The sequence below is a fragment of the Schistocerca cancellata genome, chromosome 7 (assembly GCF_023864275.1).
Source record: "Schistocerca cancellata isolate TAMUIC-IGC-003103 chromosome 7, iqSchCanc2.1, whole genome shotgun sequence".
Taxonomy (NCBI): Eukaryota; Metazoa; Arthropoda; class Insecta; order Orthoptera; family Acrididae; genus Schistocerca; species Schistocerca cancellata.
In genome coordinates, this window is record NC_064632.1 from 608,608,510 (window position 1) to 608,623,180 (window position 14,671).

The window sequence follows — 14,671 nt, forward strand, 5'->3', positions numbered from 1 at the left end:
CTCTACGTGCGGCGCTGTCTGCCAGCCGTGCAGCAGCTGTGCCACCTAAGCGGCCAGCCGAGCAGCAGCCGCTAGACTGGGACTTCATGCTCATTTGAATGCTAACGTGTACGCATGTCTAACTTGTCAACTTACTCTGTGACTTACATGTGTTGTGTCGTTCCGAAATATATGTGTTAAACTTGAAGTTCTAACAATTGGCGATGAGGTAGTGGATTTTTCCTTTTCACCGTTGACTCACAGGGTTCCGTGGCTACTGTCGAGCAACTATTGCAAAATCTCCTCGAACAGCAAACGCTTCTAACAGCGACGATTCGCGATTTCGTCGCGGCGTCAAATGCGGGGCATTTCTTGTCGTCGGCTATACCTCCTTTTCCTCCTTATGATGAGACGGCAGAAGACTGGTCTGATTATGAAAAACGTCTTCGACAGCACTTCTTGGCATTTCATGTCGCGGATGAACAACCCTGTAAGTCTCTGTTCCTTTCCTGGATTTCACCTCAAATGTATCGGTTGTTGTCGCAATTGGCTCCTTTGAAGGATCCTGCATCTTTGTCCTTTGCTGAAATGTGCTCACTTCTGTCTGCCTATTTTCAAAATCAAACGCATGTGGTAGGCTTTTGTGTTGCCTTTTATCGTTGTCAAAAACAGCCACATCAATCCTATCGTGCTTGGGCTGCTGAACTTCACGGCCTCAGTCGAAAGTGTCAATTTGTTCCTGACGTTCACAAAGAATCCTATGTCAATTCCATGGTACGGGATGCTATTATCTGGTCGGTGCCCCACAAAGAAGTTCGGCAACGTGCCCTTCAGTTGGCGAATCCGATTCTAGATGAAGTTCTCTCCATTGCGCAGTCTTTTGAAATTTCTCGCGCCGCTGGGGCGCAAATAGAGGCGTGGGGTGATGTCGGGGAAATACAACCTCTGTGCGCTGTTGACGACGCGTGCGGCACGTCCCCAACGGCCGACATCGCCGCAGTGCACTCCCACGCGCAGCCTCGGCCTAGCCGTAAACAACCCGCTAAGAAACTGCAGCAAAACCCCCGCAACTTCCTTCATGTCCGCGGTGTTTTACGAAACATTCACACGAGGATTGTCCCCAACGTTGGGCTGTGTGTCACAATTGCAAAAAGTAAGGTCATGTGTCTTCCGTTTGCAAATCCGACCGCATACATGATGTTCATGAACATGACGCTGATTCTGATTTTGTGTTGTCTGTCAATTGCACTTCTTCCCTTTCAGGGAAATTATTCCTCACTGTCCAAATCCTTGGTCGAGATGTTTGCATGCAAGTGGATACCGGTTCTGCTGCCACTATAATTAATTCTCAAACGTATCTTCAGTTGGGTTCTCCACTCCTGTCACCTATCACTTGGCAATTATGGACGTACAATAAACAGAAGATTTCTCTCTTGGGACAGATTAATGCTGAGGTATCTTACAAATCCGTCATTCACACAGTTCCCATATTTGTGGTCGGCCAGAACAATGCAGAAAATCTTTTTGGTTTCGATGCCTTTCGCGTTTTTGGGTTCTCCATAGATGACTCTGTCAATATTGTCTCTGACGCTATTCCTTATTCTCAACTGGATTCCTTGTCGACGACATTTTCGTCCCATTTTTCTCATGGGTTAGGCCGTGCAAACGACTTTGAAGCTCATATCACACTCAAACCCACTGCTCGGCCTAAGTTTTTTCGGGCTCGGCCCATTCCTGTGTTCCTTTGTGATCGGGTAAAACGGGAGTTGGATCGTCTCACTACTTCAGGGGTCTTGTTTCCTGTCACTTCCAGTGAGTGGTCCTCTCCTGTCGTTGTCGTTGCTAAGCCAAATGGTGATATTTGTCTCTGTGGCAATTTCAAAGCCACTGTAAATGCTCAATGCCTCATCGACACTTACCCTATGCCCCGTCCTGAAGAACTGTTCACTAAACTTGCTGGAGGCCAGTATTTTTCTAAAATTGACCTGTCAGAAGCTTATCATCAAATTCCTCTCGATGCTGCTTCCTGGCAGTTTCTGGTCCTTAACACGCCTTTCGGCCTCTATCAATACCAATGCTTGCCATTTGGGGTTGCCCCTGCTCTCTTTCAGCGATTCTTGGAACAATTATTGCTCCCTGTCCCTGGGTGTATCAATTACATGGACGACATTGTTGTCACTGGCTCCACCACTGAAGAACATCTTCAAAATCTCCGCAAACTTTTTACTGTCTTAAAGACTGCCGGTCTTAAGTGTAATCTTCAGAAATCACAATTTTTTCAGGCATCTAACACGTACTTGAGGTTTCAACTCTCTCGGGATGGTATTCTTCCGCTTCAACAAACTGTCACTGTGATCGATGCCCTTCCTCGCCCTACATCTGTTAAGGAACTGCAAGCCTTCTTGGGGAAAATAGCATACTATCACAAGTTTTACCATCTGCAGCTTCGGTGGCTCAGCCGTTGCATCACCTGTTGCATAAAAACGTGCCTTTTCATTGGTCCGCGTCATGTGAAGCAGCTTTCCAGAAATTGAAGACCATGCTGAAACAGGCCCTGTGCCCGGCTACTTATCGACCTGGCCAACATCTTGTTCTTGCCACAGATGCCTCTCAATACGGGGTCGGTGCAGTCCTTGCGCACCGTTTTTCTAATGGTTCGGAACAACCCATTGCTTATGCCTCCAAAACGCTCACGGATGCCCAACAAAAGTATTCTCAAATTGAGAAAGCAGCTTTGGCCATCATTTATGCTCTTCATAAGTTTGGTGTTTTTCTCTATGGCTCAAAATTTCATCTTGTTACAGATCACAAACCACTTGTTTCCTTGTTTCATCCATCAACGTCACTTCCCGACAAGGCTGCGCACCGCCTCCAGCGTTGGGCTCTTTATTTGTCTCATTTCAATTATGAGATTCATTTCCGGCCAACGGCTCAACATGCAAATGCTGATGCTCTGTCTCGCCTTCCCATGGGTCCTGATCAGGCATTTGATAGGGACGAACTTCTGTGTTTCCACCTGGATGTTGCCGGGCAGCGGGTTATGGACGGGTTCCCCATCACTGGGGACAGGCTGGCGGCTGCTACGGGTTCTGACCCTACCCTCTCCCGGGTTTTACGCTGTATTCAGAAGGGTTGGCTAGATCGCCCATCCGCTAAGACTTCTGATCCATTACGGAACTACTACACTTTGCGCTACTGCCTCACGGCTAGGGATGGTGTTATCCTCCTCTCCACTGAAAATGCTTCGCTGCGTGTTGTGGTACCTGCGTCTTTGCGTGCTTCGGTCTTGTGCCTCCTTCACCAAGGGCACTGGGGTGTGTCTCGCACAAAATCTCTGGTGCGCCAGCATGTGTACTGGCCTGGCATCGACTGTGAAAGAGCACACATGGTCGCTGCCTGCGGCCATTGTGCATCACAGGCCGCTGCCCCAAAGTCATCTTTGTCACCGTGGCCTTCGCCTGAGAAGCCCTGCGAGCGCATTCATGCTGACTTTGCGGGACCCTTTTTAGGTACTTATTGGCTCCTCGTAATTGATGCCTACTCTAACTTTCCTCTCATTGTCCGTTGCACGTCACCTACCACCGCGGCAACCACCAGTGCTCTCGCCCGCATTTTTTCTTTGGAAGGCCTCCCCTCTACTCTTGTTACTGATAATGGTGTGCAATTTGCCTCTTCCGAATTTGCAGATTTTTTTGCTCGTCACGGCGTTACGCATGTCACGGCCCCGCTGTTCTATCCACAATCCAACGGTGAGGCAGAACAACTGGTCTGCACATTTAAGGCTCAGATGCGGAAACTTCTGACTTCTTCTGCTGCTGATGATGTGCTTCTCCAGTTTCTGGTGTCTTACCGTTTCAACCCCATAGGCGACCACAGCCCGGCTGATCTCTTAGATGGCCAACAGCCCCGTACGCTACTTCATCTTCTGCGGCCTTCCACCTCACTGCCGCGGATGCCTTCACTTGGCCGGTTCACTGCCGACGACCTCGTCTGGGTATGGGGATATGGCAGGCGGCCAAAATGGAGCCCGGGCCGCATCTTAAGACACCGTGGCAGACGCCTGTATGAAATCCAGATGGACACGGGTGTTGCAGTGCATCATTCGGACCAGCTTCGGCCTCGGGTGCCAGCAACACCTGTTCCGAATGCCACCACACCACCTTTGGCTCTACCTGATGCTCGAGATCTTGGCATCTCTCAATACTCACAACGCAGCCCTCTCACCATCATCGCGATGCCAGCACCAGAACAGACGCCACCAGGAGACGTGCCCATGCAGGAACCGGAGGACCATCCTCTGTCAGAGCAAATCTACTCGCCTCCTCCTCCAATGGACACCGACACATCGCCCATGTCTCCTGTCATATCAACTGGACTCGCCGCAACGGGCAGATTGGTGCATGGGGGCCCAGCAGATTCGACCCCTACGTCTCCTGTCATCTCGACCCGTTATCATCGGGGACACTTCCGTCCGTACGGGAAGCCGCCTCCTCCTTGAGACTTTACGGCAAGTCAAACAATGCCTATGGACGTTAGCCATCTCCAGGACACCTCCATCAATACCAGTGCAACAATTTCAAAGGGGGGAAAAGTGTTGTGACTCGCCGATCATTCAAAGTGCCGCCGCGCAATTACGCGCATCCTCTACGTGCGGCGCTGTCTGCCAGCTACGCAGCAGCTGCGCCACCTAAGCGGCCAGCCGAGCAGCGGCCGCTAGACTGGGACTTAGTGCTCATTCGAATGTTAACGTGTACGCATGTCTAACTCGTCAACTTACTCTGTGACTTATATGTGTTGTGTCGTTCCGAAATATATGTGTTAAACTTGAAGTTCTAACAGATCCATTAAAGGTGGGAGGGATGTAGTATCATGTGATGTAGATGTCAACTCAGATGATATACCAGAGAGCTTAGGGGTTTCAGGTCAACAACTTACAATCCTCTCTGTGCTTGGTGCTCACACCATGTCAAATAGTCATATGAAGTCTCTCGGAAACCCCCTAAAGTACCCAAATGTTCCAGCGTGACACTTACTCTCTAGTATCATATGAAGCTACATGTCATGCACTGCTGATAACAATTTGTGCTTTGAACTGGTTTGCAATGCTGCGACCACTGTGAGTTCATTAGTAATCGCATTGCTCTGAATTTTCCCATTTACTGTTCCAGTGCTACCTACGCCTATCTGCGCACAGTCACACTGCTGCTGTTTCTGACCCCTTCCACATGATACTACCTAACCAAACAGAGTAGTTTACATGTCATTATTATCGAAGTTGGAAATAATAATATTTTCTTTCACTTCCTTCATGATCTAGAGTTTATCATTATTCCTGACTGCTGATATGGGAACCTTGACAGTGATTCTCAGGGACTAATTAAAATTTAGTGCTGGTGGGATGGTCTGAAATAGGTCCACTCAGCTGTGCAAAGCTAAAGCCAAATAAGAAACTGATGGACTATATAAGCTGCAATTGGAAAGAATGCTCCAGTCTGAAAGTCACACATTTATTTGTTTTTACCGTGAAATGTTTTGACACTTAGAATAATGCTTGGGTACATATATTTTCATAGCCACAGAATTTAACACAAAGAGCATGTCAGGAAAAAGAAAATCTTTTCTAGCTGCAGTATACATACATGTTAATGTGTAACGAATTCTTGTGAGAAATTTTTAAGCAGTTTAGTATCTTTCCTCTTCTCCCTCTTTTGCAGTGAGCCTCATGTCACTAGTTTGTGTATATATGCATCATTTTGAAGTATTTTACTTTTTAAAGCAGTTATTAGCTCTTGCTGGTCTTCAGTAGCTTTTCCCAAGTGTTGCAGTTGTCTTCTCAATGGTTCAATTAGTTGGTATGTCTGGCTGAAATAAATAATGTTAAGATTAAATAAGTATTTAATATATAATTAGTCTTCACTGCACTAATGGCTATAATAAATCAACTATCCTTTTATGCATATTCTTTACAGGAATTTTTCTACTCTCACTAATATTGCATGAAAGTTGAGAAGACCAATATTTTCCAATCTGTGAGTGATATACATGATTAAATTATGATTTCATTTCTTTTAAACAGACTGTAGTTTTTAGAATGTACATTTTTAACTAGTCAACAAAAGAAAAATATGCAGAGTTTTTAAGACAGTGTACAATGTGAGCAACCAGACTGAGACAGAAATCCGAGCATTGAGGAATTTTTCTTTCAAAATTTTATTACACTTTATTTTACTATTCCATACTGAATTCTATGAAGAGACAGAAGCTGAAACTGTGTGAGTGTGTACCAGATTTTACTCGATGTGCCCCGGCCCACAACCAGTTGAAAGGCTTTGCTAACAGTGGGATACCTTAGTGTACCAGCCTGCCAGCCAATAAGAAGGTCGAAAATCATCATGTCAGAGAGGTGGAGAGGGCCGGCAACAAGCTCTTCAGACAGATGGTTGTTCTCTCGCCTACTGGCTCTCTCTTCCCGGTTACACGTGTTTGCTAGCTCCTCTCTTATGGTACCATGCCCTCAGTCTGGTTCCAGTGGCCTCCCAGTGCTGTAGCTCAGCTCTTTTCTTATATTCCTTAGTAACAGGGCTTACAGCAATAAACACCAAACGTAGCACTGAAATTCTCATTACAATTCTCTTTTTGAGAAATTCTGTAGCACACCCGGACGCCCACATCCCACCTCCATGCTAACTCTCTGCCAAAAAGTTATTACCGATATGTCATTTTGCGGAAAGTGGCCCCTTGTTTTTGGAAGAGAGAGCTGGTACGAAGCACAGTACCCGGTGCTCGACGTGCTCTGTAATGCTGTGCTGCACCTGCAAGCACACAGGTGATGTGAGCTACCAGCGCTCCCGTGTGTTCGGCCTCATCGGGCCCTTTCTTGCCACAATGGCAGCTTTTGTGGCCTAGCAGTCACTGCCCGCACAGCACCTGCGCTACATGTTGCACTGCTGTGCCAACCGGCCTAGCACGGCCCTACCCACCTACACCAACATTGGGGGCATGTGGCACATTTCCTCATCACCACACTGCCTGACAAGGGTCTGTGCTGATGCTGTTGCCACTGTCTCTGACAGTGAGCGTCTTGTTGCTGACCCACACCTGCTGCATCTCTTCACTTGACACTGAAAAGGTGTTCGTAAGTCCCACTGCTATGCCCACTAATTTTGTACTCATCAGTGAGCTGCTGCTCTGGATGTCATTCTCATGGGGTGTTTTTGTTAATTAAATGTTGTAGTTAAATGTTGAGACCTTCCTTTCATTTGTACCACCTTTTGTCTCTAGAAATTTGGCCTAAAATCTTGTAACTGTGCCCAACAAGCAGTCTGTGGCAAATTGGCCACAGGAATGGCAAAAAGTCACTACTGCCGAAAATGCCAAGACTAGATAATGTCACTCTCGTCTGAGAGCAGGTTAGTAAGTTGTTATTACAGAAAATACAGTTACAGGAGCAGATTGCTGACTTTTTACATTGACTCGAACATGAAACTAGACAGACGGCAAGTCCAACTACTGCAAGCACCTCTGAGCCTCTGCAGTGGAAACTGAAACTTATGTACCAATATGGGTTATGCTTCCTGTAGTTTCATTTGTCCCTTCTTTTTTGGGAAAACTCAGTGAGAGTGTTATCACCTTTTTGCAGAATGTCTGTGATGTGGGGCACACTTGCTCCTGGAAGGACAGTTTTCCTCTGAATGTAACCAAGTTGCAATTTTCAGGTGATGCCTGTACTTTTGTGGATTCTGTTGATGCTGTACATGATGCAACAAGCTTGTATATGCTGGCAAAGGGGTGTGCAGAACATGACTCCAATAAAAGTAGCTTCATCATTGTCCATTTTGTACCACAAAAATGTCTGCCAGGATCTCAAAGCTTTTGCAGATAGAACACTAAATGTATCTTGCCACACATATGCTCTGGGCAAAGATGATACATGAAATGAGGTTCTCATTGAAGAAACTGACCTGAGAGCGACTGATGTGTTTATTCGTGAAATAAAGTTACAACGGTGTCCCCCACCTCATTAGACAAAGCTGTGAGACTGGCTCTGTTACATGAGGATGTGGGTCGATTTGTTTGAACTCCCCTGCATAGCAATGGGCCACGTTGTGCTTCTGTAAATGATACAAATTTTTAGAAGTGTGAGGAATGGAACCACGCAGCTGAGCACTGCTGCACTCCCTGTTGTACAAAATGTCATATGATAGTGCATGCAACTGACAGCTGTCTGCAGTTGCAGTGGTCACATCACAAAGTAATACACAAAATGGGAGGGCACAAGGGGGAAACACAAGTGCGCAGTGGGGAAATGAGTGTGGAGGAGGTCCTGCCAGTCACCCTCGCCCCCTGCAAGAGCGATGAACCATTTGAGAAAGTGAGAAATCAGTGAAGTGGAAAATATGGTGTTACAAGGCAAGCTCAGAGGAAGAACTGTCAAAATGCTAATAGAAAGAGGAGCCCAGTTAGTGTTTTATTTGTGTCACAATGTGACAAGTGTGTGCTAAAACTGCCATACAACAACACCAGAGGTTTAGCTGATGAGAAAATCATTCCTGTAGGCACTGACAAGTAGACTTGCAGATTGATGGGAGAAGGTACAAGTTTGCCATGGAACTGGTCAGAAAATGCAGGCCAGATTTCAATGCTGTTTCAGGGAACGATTTCATGAGCCTTTTCAGGCAGTAATAGATTATAAGATGTGAACTGTTCAATTCAGTGAGGCAACTCACTGTTCCGGCAATAAGCGTACCTCAGTCGTGAGGAACCTGTGGTGTGAGGCCTACTCCACAGGCTCCAATAAAACCACGTACATGGGCATTAAAAACTAAAAACTATCACCCCCCCCCCCCCCCCCCCCCCTCAGAATCAGCAGAGGAATGCGAAAAGTTCTCTGAATTGATGTCAAAACTCAGATATCACTGAGATTGTACTTTCTGGTTGATCTGTACAGACAGAATGACATTCTCAACTAGGTTCAATACTATGTCAAAAGGAGCATATGTAATGCAAAAACAGTGGGAAAGAAGATATGAGTGTCAGTATGTGTTGATAATTTTGGTCAGAGAGATGTAGAGATTCCACTTGGAACTATAATGGCCAGTGAAGAGGAAGTAACTGAAGAAGCGGTTCGATATGAAAAACACTTTAAGCAAAGTAGGAAAAAGCAGTTGCCAGAGAGAAAGGTTCATGCAATTATGCCTTTTCTAAGGAATCAGTAACATGAGAAATTAGCATGTTTGCCTGATTCAGAGCAAAATCTTTTATGCCCAGTTCTGGAAGAATACGTGTGGCTATTGTAGGAATGGCACTATTTGCCAGCAACTAACCCCTTACTGCACGAAATTCTGACAGAAGATGCTAGACTGGTCACCCAGAAACCATATAGACTGCCATTTCACCTACAATCTGTTGTTGAGGAAACTATTCAGCTGCAGGGGGCTGTAGGGATAATTCAACCTTCTGCAAGCCTCGGTCTTTGCCTACTGTCACGGTCTCTAAAAAGGCATTCAATGGAGAAAGTCCTATCGTCTGTGTGTCGATGAGAGAGTGTCACATCAGGTCACAAACCCGGACACACATCCTCTACCCCATATCGATGAAACACTGGACAGATTAGGAAATTTGATTGCACCACAAGATAGACCCAAAACTCTGGTACCGCGCGCTGCAGAATTTGAATCCCCACCAGACGTGCTGGACGTCGAAGACCCCTAGAGGTCTCTGCACCGTCGCGCCGTAAGCTGTGGCGGCACACGCCTCCTGGCCTGCATTTAGTGTGAGGTCGCCACAGTGGAACACGCGGTCCCAGCGCCCAATAGCGCCACCCCCGATAAAGTATTTAAGTGCCTGCCTCTCGCTCAGCCAGCGAGTCTAATCTTGTGTACGTCTCTGGACACACTGTCTCGCCATAGACAACTTATTTACTTTCTTGTTCTGTGTACAAGTGGAGGTGGTTGTTAAGTTTTCTTGTGACTCCATTGTTTTGATCTTGTTGTTCGTTCTGTCCTTCATCGGTCACGTCCGTGCTCTCCCGTCGTGTTATTGTATGCAGGCCGCTCCGCGGGCCCCGCCGCGCTTTCTGTCACTTCAACCCAGTGACCGTTACGGTCGCCGTTACGACAAAAACAACTTCTGGATAATATGAGTTTCTTTGTATGCCTTTTGGTCTAAGGAATGTGCCTGCTACTTTTCAAATATTCGCTGAATTACTATTGAGAGGCTTGAAGCCCACTATGTGTCTCTTATATTTTGATGATATAGTAACGTTTTCAAGAACAGTTGAGGAACATGCAGGAAGGTTACAAAGTGTGTTGCCCAAGATGGAAAGTGCTCAATTAAGCTCAAAAATAGAGAAGTGTTTGCTTGGAAAGCCACAGGGTCCAGTACCTGGGACATATTATTTGTGCAGATGTAGTTAAGCCACACCCAGGGTTGACAGAAGCAGTTGAGAATTATCCAGTTCCTACTAATTTTAAGAAGCTACAGTCACTCCTCGGTCTAGCTAATTACTGTCACTGTTTTGTGAAGGATTATGCCATGGTGACTAAACCCTTGACAAAGTTATTGAAGAAAAGTGCTGTATTTGAGTGGACAGAAGAGTGTGAGATAGCCAAGAGACAAATTAAAAATGCTTTAAGTAGTTCACTTTTGCTGGTCTCCCCAGATTCTGAAAAACCCTTTATTCTTTCAACAGACATTTCAGATTATGCTCTCAGAGCTGTCTTTAGTCAGGAGTATAATGGAGAGAAAAAAATCCCATAGGTTGTGTTTCTAGACAGATGTATTCAGAAGAAGTAAACTGTAGTGTTACTGAAAACAAGTTCCTGGTCCTTGTTTTGGGAGTAAATTATTTCAAATTCTATTTGTATGGGTGGAAGTTCACTATGATCACTGACCACGCTGGCCCGGTGTGAGTACTGTAACTTTTGTAATACAATTATGTGCACCATAAACCAGGTTGTTTGTACGAGGGTAATCCCAAAAGTAAGGTCTCCTATTTTTTTATAAGTACATAGACCTGTTTATTTTTACAATGGTTTACATCAGTTTACAGCTTGAACTTTTAGCAATTTTTCAACATAATCACCATTTCTGTAATGCATCTTTGTAGACACTGTGGCAGTTTTTGTATGCCCATGTCATACCAGCTTGCCGTCATGTTGTTCAGAAGAGTATGAAGCTCTTCTTTCACCTCATCATCGGAGCTGAATTGCTGGGATCATAATTAACGCTGACAGGTACTGTGAGACTCCGAAAAAACTCAAACGGGCAATTCAGAACCAGAGAAAAGTAATGTCGAGCAAGGGCATACACATTCTCCATGACAACGCTTGCCCACACATCGCTCGGCAAACCGTTGCTCTCCTGTATCAGTGTCAGTGGAACATTCTCACCCACTCACCCTACAGTCCTGACTTGGCGTCCAGTGACTATCACCTGTTCCCTGGGTTAAAAGAACATTTGACCGGAAAGCGATTCAGCTCCAATGACGAGGTGAAAGAAGAGGTTCATAACTTCCTGAACAGCAAGGCAGCAAGCTGGTATGACATGGGCGTACAAAAACTGCTACAGCATCTACAAAAATGCATTGACAGAAATGGTGGTTATATCAAAAAATAGCTAAATGTTCAAGCTGTAAACTGATGTAAACATTGTAGAAATTAACAGGTCTATGTACTTATAAAAAAAACAGGAGACCTTACTTTTGGGATTACCCTCGTGTCAAAATGATGATGGCTTAAGTTGCAAAGTACAGGTTGTCCAGACTGATGATGTTCTCATAGAAGAGTTGAAATAAGCACAGGAAAGAGATGTAGAATCTTACTGGTATGCTTCCAACACAGATTTTGTCAGAGAGGTTGGTATCTTATACTGTAAGAACCACTGGGTAACTGGGTAGTAGTGATACACAAAGAGCCGCACATGGCACAATGTCATGTCAGTTTACAGGCATGCCATAATAGGCAACATGCCACAAATGCTATCATAGCCTCCTGATTTTGGTGTAAATATAGACAGATGGATGTTCAGAAATATATAAAGAACTGACTTTTGCTCAAAGAGCACCTCTGTGTAGTCCTACAACATCAACTGCACACCACCCAGTGGCAAGAAGGCACTGACTCTGTAAGATAACTGGGGCAAAGTCACATGACAGTACATATCACAGCTGTGGCACCGTCTGTCAGAACATGTGTATTGTGGGAAATTTCACCAAGAATTTTCTGACGAGAGAGAAAAGTGATTTAGAAACAAAAATATAAGTGGCAAGAGAAGTTAGCAACAATGAAACACATCTACTTTAAATCCATATCAGATTTGATTGTGTTTTCAATGGTAAGTCAGAAATTGGTGTTAAAAACAAAAAATAACATTTGAATAAAGCTGTGTCAAAATGGAAACCTCAGAGTAAAGAAGCCGGATGAATTTATAGATGATCACATGGCACTGTTAAAGCCAAACGAAAATGAAAAAATGATGTATTTATAGGCACCTGGAATGTACAATTGTTGTACAGGACGCGGCCCCTGAGGTCACTGCTAGATCAACTTGATAAAACCAAGGCAGGCATAATTGTCCTACAGGAAATACAATGGATAGGATATGGAGTGCTTGATATTGGAAGCTGGATAATTTTCTACCATGGTTCAGAGAGCCACCGTGAATTTGGTACAGTGTTCACGGTAAGACAAAAATTTAAACACCTAGTGAGGGGATTCACTGGAATAACATCTAGGATCACACAAATGAGATTGAAGACCTGAGTCTCAAACTACTCATTGATCAAGGTACATGCACTCACAGAAGTATCAGATGACCAGGATAAAGACACTTTCTTTGAGGACCTCGAGAGAACTTGTGACAGATGCCCTGTGTATGACACTAAAATTATTATTGGAGACCTCAATGCACAGATTGGCAAAGAACATTACCTCCCAGCAATACGAAATCAGGGCCTCCATGAATACATTAATGACAACGGCCACAGAGTCATTCAGTTTGCACTGTCACATAACATGGCTGTAGGTACCACTATGTTCCCACACAAAAGGGTTCATAAAGCAACATGTTGTAGCCCGGATCAGCATACCTTCAACCAAATCATTCATGTAATTATTGACGGCAGGCATTCCTCAAACTTACTAGATGTACGAACTTACAGATAAGTTAATGTACATTCAGACCACTACCTCGTAATTGCGAAACTAAGAGCTTGAATATCCAATGCAAGAAAAGTCAAAGGAACATCTCAAAGTAAGTATATGGTATTTAAGTTAAAAAATGAAGACATCTTTAAAATGTACTCTGAGAAGGTTGCTGACAATGGAACCTCCCCATCGCACCCCCCTCAGATTTAGTTATAAGTTGGCACAGTGGATAGGCCTCGAAATCCTGAACACAGATCAATCAAGAAAACAGGAAGAAGTTGTGTGGAACTATGAAAAAAATAAGCAAAATATACAAACTGAGTAGTTCAAGTGCAAGATAGGCAACATCAAGGATACTGTGAGCTCAGGAGTGCCGTGGTCCTGTGGTTAGCGTGAGCAGCTGCAGAACAAGAGGTCCTTGGTTTAAGTCTTCCCTCGAGTGAAAAGTTTATTTTTTTATTTTCAGACAGTTATTATCGGACTGTCCGTCAGTCTGATGGAAGGTAACTGCGCCATAGTATGGGGACGCTACACCTAAACAAACATCGAAACACACGACGTCAGTCGACTACAGCGCACAGAAGAGAGAGTTCAAATGGTTCAAATGGCTCTGAGCACTATGGGACTTAACTTCTAAGGTCATCAGTCCCCTAGAACTTTGAACTACTTAAACCTAACTAACCTAAGGACATCACACACATCCATGCCCGAGGCAGGATTCGAACCTGCGACCGTAGCGGCCGCGCGGTTCCAGACTGTAGCGCCTTTAACCGCTTGGCCACCATGGCCGGCAGAAGAGAGAGTGTATTCCTGCTAACGAGGCTCCCTGGCTGGCAGTTGACTGTTCGCTACTTTGGGTGAGAGTGCATTAAATACGTGAGATGTATTCTGTGGGCAATATGAATCCAGCAAATATAGCTTGCGACTTCAATACCAAGGTCAATGAATATTTTCCGAACTGTAAGGAATTGGAAAGTTCCTTAAGGGATCGAACAATTGTCAAACATTTGCACGATTATTTCCTACATTTGTTGATAAACAGTACATGTGGTGATGACGATACCTTGCTGATTGCTGTGGGGCTGTATGTACCAGATAATGAGATTGTTGATGATCCATACGAAGCACACGAAGAGAAAATACTGCGACTTCGATCTGATGGTATTTCTTTGGGTTACATGAAGGAAATGCTCCAATACAGGTCACTGTCCAAACCAATTAAAAGACGCAAATATATATTATGGAGTGAAGTAACAAATAAATTTAAGAAATTAAAGGATGGAGGAAAAAAGCACAATCAAATATTACAAAGAAGTCATGGAACGAGGTGGAACCTGAAGACAGAAGTTCAGTGAACTAGAAAACCAGGTATACCAACAATTTATTAAAGCCAGATTTTGGGATTGCATTACGCTAAACAAATCGGCCTGGACTTCAAGGCTTCACCTCATTGGCTTGCCACATTCAAAAGAAAATACAAAATTACGAGCAGGAAGATTACGAAATATGTAAGCAAGAACTACGCGAATAAACTGGAAGAACTTTTA

General features: G+C 44.7%; 1 protein-coding gene across 1 annotated transcript in view; it reads right to left on the bottom strand.

Annotated features, from left to right (window-relative positions):
• Positions 1-5,472: 5,472 nt before the first annotated feature.
• Positions 5,473-14,671, bottom strand: part of LOC126092482 (TRAF3-interacting protein 1) — a 229,920-nt gene continuing 220,721 nt past the window's right edge. Inside the window, exon 13 of the mRNA XM_049908100.1 lies at positions 5,473-5,841. Within this exon, the coding sequence (XP_049764057.1) occupies positions 5,700-5,841 (142 nt within the window). The 3' untranslated portion in view covers positions 5,473-5,699. The remainder of the gene's footprint in view (positions 5,842-14,671) is intronic.